Source organism: Vipera ursinii, assembly GCF_947247035.1.
Source record: "Vipera ursinii genome assembly, chromosome: 7".
Lineage (NCBI taxonomy): Eukaryota > Metazoa > Chordata > Lepidosauria > Squamata > Viperidae > Vipera > Vipera ursinii.
The window spans coordinates 74,813,050-74,825,194 of NC_139521.1; the positions used below are offsets into that span (position 1 = coordinate 74,813,050).

Sequence of the window (12,145 nt, forward strand, 5' to 3'; positions counted from 1 at the left end):
GACTCTGGCATTTCCTGGTACAGCGATATCAATCAACTGTACGCTTCGGTTATCTACAACTGCGATATCTGGCGTGTTGTGTTCCAAATGGCGATCTGTATTATTATTATTATTATTATTATTATTATTATTATTATTATTATTATTATTATTATTATTATTATTATTATTATTGCAGTTGTTCAGTTAGTAACAGGGTTGTTACAGCGAATCCGGCTTCTCCCCCATGGGCTCTGCTTGCCAGAAAGTCGCAAAAAGGGATCACGTGATCCCCCCCAGAGACACTGCGACCGTCATATATACGAGCCAGTTGCCAAGCGTCTGAATTTTTGATCGCGTGGCCGCAGGGACACTGCCACGGGTTGTAAGTGTGAGGATGGGTTGCAAGTCCCTGTTTTTAGTGCTGTGGCGAATTCGAACAGCGGAGGACTTTCTTTGCTCTGAATTACGCCTGCCAGCTCTGAGAATGCCACGCAGGTAGTCCTCATCTTACAACAGTTTGTTTAGAGACCGTTTGAAGTTACAATGGCGCTGAAGAAAGGGACTTAGCGCCGTTTTTCATACTTAGGGCCAAGGCAACATCCCCAGGCTGGCGGGATCAAAATTCAGACTGACTCATAGAAAACTCACTTAAGAAATGTCTCACTTTAGCAACAGAAATGTCGGGCTCAATCCTGGTCGTAAGTCGAGGACCACCTGTACTGTATTTATTTTTTAAAAAAAGATAAAAATTAAATCGTAATCCCTTTGGTCAGACAAAACAGACAAGCAACTGCCGGGCTAGCAACGTGTAAAAAATAGTCCTGGACTTGGTTTAGTGACCATTTGAAGTTACAACAGCATTGAAAAAAGCGACTTACGACCGTTTTTCACACTTAACGGCTGTTGAAGCATCCTCTGGAGTCACCTGATCCAAATTCAGACGCTTGGCCACTGATTCATATTTACGACGGTCACAGCGTGCCGGCGTCACGTGACCAGCTTTGGCAAGCGTCTGACAAGCAAAGTCAATGGGGGATTTGCCCAATTCGCTTAACGACCGTGTGACTCACTTAACCACTGCAACGACTCCTTTAAGCGAGGAAGGCAAGGAAAGGCCGTAAAACGGGACGAAACCCACTGAACAAGGGTCTTGCTCGGCAAGGGAAATTTTAGGTGTTAAGTCGAGGACCCCTTGTGTGTTACGTTGGGCCGACAGTAGGATGAGATCTGCCGCAATTCAGTTAACGACTGCGGCGAGGAAGGCCGCAAAACGGGGCAAAGCTCGCTTTCTCGCTCGGCAAAGGGAAAATTGGGGGGCTGAATTGCGGTCGTGAGGCGAGGACTGCCCGGGTTAGGTTTCAGGAGATTGGCTTCCCCTCCCGGCTTTGATTCTGCAGGGACAACAAAGTGTGTACTTTAAAAAATATTGGCCCCCGTCCAGATCCCTGAGTGACATTTCCTACACGGCGCACAAGAATCTGTGCGACGCTGCAGGAGGGCAAAAACTGAATGCTTTTCAGACTGGGATGAAAGGGAAGATTCGTTTGTTCCACAACTGGACAAAATCCCCTCAGGGAAGGGCCGGTTGTGCGAGGAAAGGGTGTGGGGGGTAGGCTGGTGACACAAAAGAGGCACACAATTTACTCTTTCCGTGCCAGCGGCTTGACTTCTAAAGCTCTCCTCACAAACAAAAGCAGTCAACTCCATTAACCTAAACTACCATGCAGGAAAGTGGGAGATTGTGAGTTCTAGTTCCACCTTAGGTATGAAACCCGGCTGGGTGACTTTGGGCCAGTCACCAGGAGACGAAGAGTTCTAGTCCAGCCTTCGGTATGAATTCTAGTTGGGTGACTTTAGGCCAGTCACCAGGAGACGGAGAGTTCTAGTCCAGCTTTAGGTATGAAACCTGGCTGAGTGACTTTGGGCCAGTCACCAGGAGACGGAGAGTTCTAGTCCAGCCTTCGGTATGAATTCTAGCTGGGGGACTTTGGGCCAGTCACCAGGAGACGGAGAGTTCTAATCCAGCTTTAGGTATGAAACCTGGCTGAGTGACTTTGGGCCAGTCACCAGGAGACGGAGAGTTCTAGTCCAGCCTTCAGTATGAATCCTAGCTGGGGGACTTTGGGCCAGTCTCCAGGAGACGGAGAGTTCTAGTCCAGCTTTAGGTATTAAACCTGGCTGAGTGACTTTGGGCCAGTCACCAGGAGACGAAGAGTTCTAGTCCAGCCTTCGGTATGAATTCTAGTTGGGTGACTTTAGGCCAGTCACCAGGAGACGGAGAGTTCTAGTCCAGCTTTAGGTATTAAACCTGGCTGAGTGACTTTGGGCCAGTCACCAGGAGACGGAGAGTTCTAGTCCAGCCTTCGGTATGAATTCTAGCTGGGTGACTTTAGGCCAGTCACCAGGAGACAAAGAATTCTAGTCCTACCTTAGCCATGAAAGCTGGCTAGGTGACTATGGGCCAATCACCAGGAGACGGTGAGTTCTAGTCCCAACTTAGCCATGAGAGCTGGCTGGGTGACTTTGGCCAATCCCTCTCTCTCAGCCCAACCCACCTCACAGGGTTGTTGTTTTGGGGAAAATAGGAGAAGAATCAAGTACAGCTAGTTCTTGACTTACAACAATTCGTTTAGTGACCGTTCAAAGTTACAACGGCACTGAGAAAAAAGGACATATGGCGGTGGTGTTTTTTTTCACAGTTATGACTTCTGCAGCCTCCCTATGATCACATGGTCAAAATTCAGATGCTTGGCAACTGCTTCATACTTATGACGGTTGCAGTGCCCCAAGGTCATACGATCCCCTTTTGTGACCTTCTGATGGGCAAAGTCAATGGGGAAGCCAGATTCACTTCACAACCAGGTTACTAACTTATCAACTGCAATGGGGGCTAAAAGGGTCGTAAAATGGGGCAAAACTCAGTTCACTTCTTTTCTCACTTAACAACCGAAATTTTGAGCTCAACTGTGGTCATAAGTAGAGGATTACTTGTATTATGCATGTTGACTGCCGTGAGTTACCTCTATGCCCTGTGAACCGCCCTGAGTCCCTTTGGGAGAAGGGCGGTATAAAAATCTCAATAAATTAAATTAATTAAATTAAAGTAGTAAAAGTATAATAAACACACACACACACACACACACACCAGGTTTGCTAATTTGTTCCCCTGGTACAAAAACTATATAAAGTTTCATCAGAAAACCCAACTGCCAAAGGATTGTGTTTCTTATATCCCATTGCATTCCACTTACACCTTAAAATCAGTCTTGCTTTCAGCTTTATTTCCCACCAACAATACTTTTAAGCCGTATCAGGAAAAACATCCAAATGCATCCAAACGGAAAAATAATATTCATCGCGATGCTTTACTTATTGGGAAAATGGTACCCAGCAGTAGCAGCAATAGACGAGGCAAGGCAAGGCAAGGCAAGGCAAGACAAGACAAAATAAAATAAAATAAAATAAAATAAAATAATAAAATAAAATAAAATAAAATAAAATAAAATAAAATAAAATAAAATAAAATAAAATAAAATAAAATAAAATAAAATAAAATAAAATAATAAAATAAAATAATAAAATAAAATAAAATAAAATAAAATAATAAAATAAAATAAAATACCGTAAAATAAAATAAAATAAAATAATAAAATAAAATAATAAATAAAATAAAATAAAATAAAATAAAATAATAAAACAAAATATATATCCCTGTATTTAAAGGAATCCTGCCAAGCTGTGATCACACCGCACCACAACAGCACATGGTACCCAGCAGTAGCAGCAAAAATAAAAAATAAAATAAAATAAAAAATAAAAATGCGATCACACTGCACCACAACAGCACATGGCTGTTCCATCATATCACCACAAATTAAGCCGATCACAAATGCTGCTAATATCAGTGCCAGCGCTTTTTAATCCTCCCTTTAGCGGTCCAACAAGCCGTGATAATTAACGCTGATGAAAAAGATCGCTCTTCTTCTCCGAAGGAGAAATTAATAAAAAACCCTTTCTCGAGCAATCCTTAGCAAAGCTGTTGACGCAACACACGTCTGCGACAATGCAAAAAACCAAAACAACCCCCCCAAAACCGACAGCTCCTTCCCCAACAACATTAACGCATTTTCGAAAATGTTTATTTAAGTACAGAAAAGGAGAAAAAAAAACAACAGGAGAGGCGGAGGCCGCATTGGATTGCTTTCCGTAGTACGTTGGCGTTGCGACGCCGCGAAACCAATCTGGGTTTCGCATCGCTCAATCTGAGATGGAGTTGAAGTTCACACATCTTAAAAGTTCCCAAGCTTGGGAGAAACACTGATTTAAAGTTACAACGGAATTCCCAACAGGTAGCTCCTCGCTCATTCGCATCCTTGCTTTTGGGCTGTTTAGCAACTGACCACATCTCTCGGTTCTGTCACCTCAATTTATGATGGTTTGTTTTGCCAAAAACCCAGTGTTTACTTACAGTTTTTCGGCCCAAACACCCCAAGGTGGATTCCCTTAGTGACCGGGGGATTCAGTTAAAGGTAAAGGTTCCCCCGCACACGCGTGCTAGGCATTTCCGACTCTAGGGGCCGGTGCTCATCTCCGTTTCAAAGCCGAAGAGCCGGCGCTTGTCCGAGGACGTCTCCGTGGTCATGTGGCCGGCATGACTGGACGCCAAAGGTGCACGGAACGCTGTTACCTTCCCACTGTAGTGGTCCCTGTTTTTCTACTTGCATTTTTACGTGCTTTCGAACTGCTAGGTTGGCAGAAGCTGGGACGAGTAACAGGCGCTCACTCTGTTACGCGGCACTCGGGATTCGACCCGCCAAACTGCCGACCTTCTGATCAACAAGCTCAGCGTCTTAACCCACTGAGCCACTGCGTCCCTTAGGATTCAGTTAATGACCACGCAAAAAAAAGGATGTATTATCGCTCGGTTGACTCGCTTGATGACCCATCACGATTTATAACCGTTAATAGGCAGGCTTCCATTATTTTTTTATTTTTATTTTAATTCCATTTATATCCCGCCCTTCTCCGAAGACTCAGGGCGGCTTACAAGCTTAGCAGTAGCCTTCATTCTATGTATATGCCTGCTTATTAGGGCTTTCACACACACCCCAAGCGGCATTATTACAAAGTCAGCTTAATGGCTGTGCATTCCGGCATCCCGGGACATTCAAAATGTTCCATCTCTTTCTATGGGGGGTGAGCTCTTACCCCCCGTGGATAGGGCTCGCAACTTGGGAGTCCTCCTAGATTCACGGCTTACCCTGGAAGATCATATAGTGGCCGTGACTAGGGGGGCTTTCGCCCAGGTTCGCCTGGTGCGCCAGTTGCGGCCCTATCTGAACCGGGACGCCCTGTGTACGGTCACTCATGCGCTCGTGACCTCTCGCCTTGACTACTGTAATGCTCTCTACATGGGGCTTCCCTTGAAGACCACTCGGAGGCTCCAACTGGTACAGAATGCGGCCGCGAGAGTTGTCTTGGGAGTTTCCCGGTACTCCCATGTTACACCTTTGCTCCGCGAGCTGCATTGGTTACCAGTTGTCTTTCGGGTGAGGTTCAAGGTGTTGGTTACGATCTTTAAGTCCCTACATGGCATGGGTCCGGGATACCTCAGGGACCACCTGCTGCCGGCATCGATTCCCCTCCGCCCTGTGCGTTCCCACAGAGAGGGCCTCCTCAGGGTGCCGCCAGTCGGGGAATGCCGACTGGTGGCCCCCAGGGGGAGGGCCTTCTCTGTGGGCGCCCCGGCATTATGGAATCAACTGCCGGTGGAGCTCCGGATGGCACCAGACCTCCGAACTTTCCGTCGGGGCCTGAAGACCCACCTGTTTGAAATAGCTGGTCTGGCCTGATGGGGGATTATGGGTTTTTAATTGTTTTTTTAAATTTGTATTACTGTTTTAATTGGGCATGGGTTTAATCTTTTTTTAATTTTTGTATTGTCTTTTTTATATATGCCCTGTGAACCGCCCTGAGTCCCTACCAAGGAGAAGGGCGGTATATAAATCAAATAAACTATAACTATAACTATAATTGCCCCCAACAATCTGGGTCCACAATTATGGTCTTTAATTGTGTGGGGGGGTTTTTCTGTATTGCTTGCCTACCCTCTAGTGGTCATCTGGATTTTTGCAACCAAGCCCAGCCTATTTCTGATTATCCAGCCTATGCAGAGGGTTGCAATCATTCTATGTTTCTTTCTCTTTTTCTTCCTTGCAACGGGGTCCCATCTGCAGCCCTAAAGCTTGCTTTTAATTTCATTATTTTTATTTTTATTTTGTTTTTTGCAAACGAGCATCATTCCAGATGCTGTCTTTTCGTTGTGCAGCGCTTGGTTCCTTTAAACAAAAATAAAAATAAAAATAAATGAATCAGGGGAAACAGCTTGCAAAATAGCATACTTTTAGGTCTTGCCGATGGCAAGCAAGGATTAGGGTTATTTAGATTTTGGAGGAGAGAGGGAAGGAAAAAGAGAATTAGAAAGACTTCATTTTAAGGCAGTCCTGCCAATTCTGCAAGATTTGTATTTAAAGGCCTGCCTTTCTCCTGCCAGACAAACTCACAAGTCTAATTAGACAAGGAAGGGAGAGAAGTAAGGCCGAAAAAGCAGAAAGAACACATGCAGTTGTAGGCAGTACACTCTCTGAACAAAAGAATGTATTTTGATATAGTAATTTTAACTGCCTTTGTGTGGGGAGGGGGAAACCCCACAAAGACATGTTCCAAAACAGAGTAATATTAACAGAATGACAGAGTTGGAAGGGACCTTGGAGGTCTTCTAGTCCAACCCACTGCACTTTCATCTATCTATTCGATTTATCATCTTTCTTTTTCTTTCTCTTTCTTTCTTTTCTGTTTCTCTATCTATCTATCTATCTATCTATCTATCATCTATCTATCTATCTATCTATCTATCTATCTATCTATCTATCTATCTATCTATCTATCTCATTCTATGTATCATCTATCTAATGTATCACCTATTTAATCTATTATTGATTTAATCTATCATCTATCATCTCTCTCTCTCTCATCTCTCTCTCTCTAATCTGTCAAATTTATTTCTCTATTATCACTATTATCGCTGTTATTTCCTTTATCATTATCATCTCTATCGCTTATATCTATATCTATATCTATCATCTATCTATCTATCTATCTATCTATCTATCTATCTATCTATCTATCTATCTCTCATTCTATGTATCATCTATCTAATGTATCACCTATTTAATCTATTATTGATTTAATCTATCATGTACTGTATCTATCATCTCTCTCTCTCATCTCTCCCTCTCTCTAATCTGTCAAATTTATTTCTCTATTATCACTATTGTCGCTGTTATTTCCTTTATCATTATCATCTCTATCGCTTATATCTATATCTATATCTATCATCTATCTATCTATCTATCTATCTATCTATCTATCTATCATCTATCTATCTATCTATCTATCTATCTATCTATCTATCTATCTATCTATCTATCTATCTCATTCTATGTATCATCTATCTAATGTATCACCTATTTAATCTATTATTGATTTAATCTATCATGTATCTATCATCTCTCTCTCTCATCTCTCCCTCTCTCTAATCTGTCAAATTTATTTCTCTATTATCACTATTATCGCTGTTATTTCCTTTATCATTATCATCTCTATCACTTATATCTATATCTATATCTATCATCTATCTATCTATCTATCTATCTATCATCTATCTATCTATCTATCTATCTATCTATCTATCTATCTATCTATCTATCTATCTACACACACACGCACACACACACACACACACATCATCTATCTAGTTATGGCCACCCAACTCTCTCACTCCGACTCTGGGAAGTCTATCAAAATTAAAATTTCTGTAAGCATTTGAGGTTTCTTTCCTTCCTGCCCAATTTTTTTCTTTTCTTTTTTTCTTTTGCAACCTCCAGCTTGGCAAAGAGTTTTGCCAAGCGTGAAAGTTTGCAAGCTCTTTTAGTGACATTTTTTAGCTGCTCTTAATCAAAACGCGAGCCATTTATATGGAGGCTGAATTTCTTATCCGCAAGGACCCGGATGCCTATGCTTTGACTTGGATCCTCAGGAGAAAGATGAAAAGCGTCGAACATTTGGTGTCCTGAAAACCTGCCAGCCGGTAGAGCACATTACACAATTTGGCTTGATTTTTTATTTTCTTTTTGCTATGATTAAAACAGATGCACGCGTAGGGACCGCTTCTGTCTTAACTAAGAACTTTTATTGATTTTTTTTTCCAAAGCAGAGCAGCATTACTCTAGGGGCTTTGCGAATAAAAAGATGAAAATGTTTATAGACTTGCAAAACAGATCAGATAGGAGGAGTGCCTTCCAGGCTCCCGATGAGCTATTTGAACCCTTCCAAGTTTTGAATTTTGAACTCCGAATGGCCAATTTTGAGAAGGCTGAATGCGATGTGACTGTTTCAAACACAAAACACCTGCTGGGATCTGATAAGGAGTGTGGTGAGATTGGTTGCACTAGGAGAGAGTTATATTACAGGCCACTTTCAGAATAACAGAATGCACGTAATCCTCCACTTACAACCACAGTGGGGCCCCAAATTTCTGCTGCCAAGTGAGACAGTTGTTAAGTGGATTTTGCCCCATTTTATGACCTTTCTTGCCCCACATGACCTTGGGACCCAGCAATGGTCATTAAGTGTGAACCAATTGCCGAGCCTTTGAATTCTGATCACATGATCGTGGAGATGCTGCAATGGTCGTAAGTCTAAAAAATGGTCGTAAGTCACTTTTTTCAGTGCCGTTGTAACTTTGGACGGTCGCTAAATAAAACTGTTGTTAAGTGGAGAACTTCCTGTACGGCTTTGACTTGGGACCACAACTGGGTCCAAAATTTCCGTTGCTATGCGAGGCAATTGCTAAGTGAGTTTTGCTCCATTTTATGACGTTTTTGCCACAGTTTTTAAGTGATTCACAGCAGGTGTTAAATTAGGGACATGGCTGTTAAGTGAATCTGGCTGGAATCTTGACTTGGCTTGGCAGAGGGTCGCAAAAGGGGATCGTGTGACCTCAGGACATGACAACTGTCATAAATATGAGTCAGTTGCCGTCTGTCCAAATGTTGATGGTGTGACCACAGAGATGCTGCAACGGTCGTAAGGGTGAAAAATGGCCGTAAGTCGTTTTTTTCCAGTGCTGCTGTAACTTTGAATGATCGCTAAACAAATGATTGTTAAGTGCAGAACTACCGGTGGGTTCTATTCCTTAACTGGGTTGCAAAATATTTGATATATTTGTGAAGAATGCTGATTAACAGTGCTTTTTAAAAAAATTCAACCATCTCTGCCATTCCTCTCGGTGTTAGCCCAGCTGGTCAAGGGACCCAGGAAAATTGACTTTACGCAGCAAAACTATAGTGGTTTTTTTTTGGACGTTTGTAGAGTAGCATACTATCTTATTTCACTCAACACAAGGCACATTAGGACCTAATTTCGAAAGAAAAATGTGCAATCAATCTCCCATTCTTGATGTCGGCTGGACTTTGATTTTCTAATTCCAACCCCTTCCAATGCTGAAATGGGTCAAAAGATCATCACTACTCTGCAAGGCACAGAGAAAAACCATCTTTAGGAACTAATTTTCTGGCCTCTTCTTAAAAATCTCCAGTCTTCGTAGGTTGGCTCTTCTATGGGGGGGGAAATGTGTTTTTCCTTATATTTAAGCAACACTTAGATAGCTAGGATTCATATCTGTTGAAGTTTCTGTGATCAAAAGTTCTTGATCATCCTCCGTGCAACTTCTCTTTATGTACATTGAAAGGACTCTCCCTTGCTCTTTGCAGTGAACTGTTCCACTCCTGTATAGATCTTACGGTTGTGAAGTTTCCGCTTAAACTTAAAACAAAATTAGTTGTTATGACTTGTATCTGTGTTTCTTGTCCTATCCTATCCATCTCCCCTGTAGTTCCACTGTATACATCTTCTAGCGCTCTATTTTGTATTTATCAACATATAATTTCATTTACGTAAACAAAAATGCACATAAGCAACTCTAATTTGGTTTTAATTGCAGGGGAGGGAGGGAAGGAGGAGAAAAGAGGGAGGGGGGAGCGAGCGAGCGAGAGAAAAAGAAGAATAGAAGGAAGGAGGGAGGGAGGAGAAAGGGAGGGAAAGGGAGGGAGGGAGGAAGGAAGGAAGGAAGGAGAGGAAGTGGGAGGAAGGAAGAAGAGGGAGAGAGAAAATGTAGAAAGGAACAGAGGGAGGGAAGAAGAGGAAAGAAAGGGAGGGAAGGAAGGAAGGAAGGAAGGAAGGAAGGAAGGAAGGAAGGAAGGAAGGAAGGAAGGAGAGGGAGGGAGGGAGGGAGGAAGGAGAGGGAAAATGAAGAAAGGAACAGAAGGAAGGAGGGAGGGAAGGAAAGAAGAAGGAGCGAGGGAGGGAGAGAAAAGGAAGGAAGGATGGAAAGAAAAAGAGGAAGGAAGGAAGGAGGAACAGAAAAAAGGAAGGCAGGAAATGAACACTTACCTGTTTCTTCAAAGAAGTACCCATTTCTGGACATCGCGGCCGGTGGACTTTCTAGGAAGGAAAACAATAGAGATACCTAAGTCAGTTGGTAGCTCACACTCTCAACACTTATTTTCCAAAACCAAGCATTAAGTTAAGATTGCCTGTTTGTCTCCATGCCAAGGCGCTCGGCTTAGCACTCTCTCTTTCGACCCACCTCCCAAAAATGGAGGCACCCATTTGTTCCCCCCAGTTCTACTCCATCACTGGCCACATCTACACCACACTGGCCTCTCTAGTTCATAAATATTTGCCTCTGTCCATTGTCACCAGCCAGGCTGGGCCAGTCCACCCATTTTAGTCCCTTGGTTTAAGGTTTTCTTTCATCCGGATGGGGAAACATGGCTGCCCAGATGACTAAACTACATCTCCCAGCATTCCCCACTGCTGAGCACAACAGCTGCTGGGCCTGGGCTTCACAGGCCTTGTCCTTATGAACCCACACCAAGAATCCGACATTCATCTTAGGCTTAAAAAGTTGCAGGAATTGGGTATGCCTAGTTCAGGGGTAGGCAACCTTGGCTCTCTTATGACTCGTGGACTTCAACTCCCAGAATTCCTGAGCCTGCACGGCTCAGCTTGGAAACCTCTCCCTTTCTCCTCAGCATGGCTGGCTCAGGAATTCTGGGAGTTGAAGTCCACGACTCATAAAGCGGCCTAGGCCAGGGTTAGGCAACCATGGCTCTTTTATGACTCGTGGACTTCAACTCCCAGAATTCCTGAGCCAGCATGGCTCAGCTTGGAAACCTCTCCCTTTCTCCTCAGCATGGCTGGCTCAGGAATTCTGGGAGTTGAAGTCCACGAGTCATAAAAGAGCCAAGGTTCCCTACCCCTGGCCCTAGTTTAATGAAAAGAAGGACTACGGGCGACATGACAGCAGTCTTCCAGTATTTGAGGGGGCCGCCACATTCTCTTAACAACCATGTTACTAACTTAATGCTGCACTGATTCACTTAACAACCGCCTCGCTTAGCCACAGAAATTTTGAAGAGACGGACGTGACAGCAGTCTTCCAGGATTTGGGGGGTGGGATGTCTATCACAGAGAAGGGGTGTGTGAGTGAACCTATTCGCACGTAACCCCCGCCTTGCTTAACAATGCAAATTCTGTTCTCAATTTTGGTCGTAAGTCGAGGACTACGGTACCTATAATCCCGGACATTTCACTTTGGATCTTATTGGTGAACGTGCAGTGGTGGAATTTGAATGGGTTGGCCAGGTTCGCGCACAGCCAGATCTCTGTCTGCCTTCTGGAACAAGCATTAAGAGCTTTCCCCCCACCCCTAAATTAGCTTTAGAAATCATATCTCCTGCTTCCGTTAAAGGCTTTATGATGGAATAAAAACAATACCTGCTACTCTTCATTTACAGGTTGCAATGAAGCAATTAAATCTCTTTGGGATTCTGCCCTACTTGCAGGTGTAGGAAGCCATGGAAATGACCTCGGAGAACCTTTCCCAAAACTACTATAACAGCAGGTGCCAAAACATGCTTTGAGCCCCGGAAACAAGGAAAGAAGAGGAAGCTATTTCATTTTAATGTATGCTGATCAGCGTACATTGACAATAAAGTTTCTATTCTATTCTATTCTATTTTTATTCTATTCTATTCTT

General features: G+C 43.3%; 1 protein-coding gene across 1 annotated transcript in view; it reads right to left on the reverse strand.

The window, feature by feature from the left end:
- SLC4A11 (solute carrier family 4 member 11) overlaps window positions 1-12,145 on the reverse strand; it is a 125,929-nt gene that overhangs the window by 84,049 nt on the left and 29,735 nt on the right. The window contains exon 2 of the mRNA XM_083367134.1: window positions 10,495-10,545. Coding sequence (XP_083223260.1) covers window positions 10,495-10,545 — 51 coding nt within the window. The remainder of the gene's footprint in view (window positions 1-10,494; window positions 10,546-12,145) is intronic.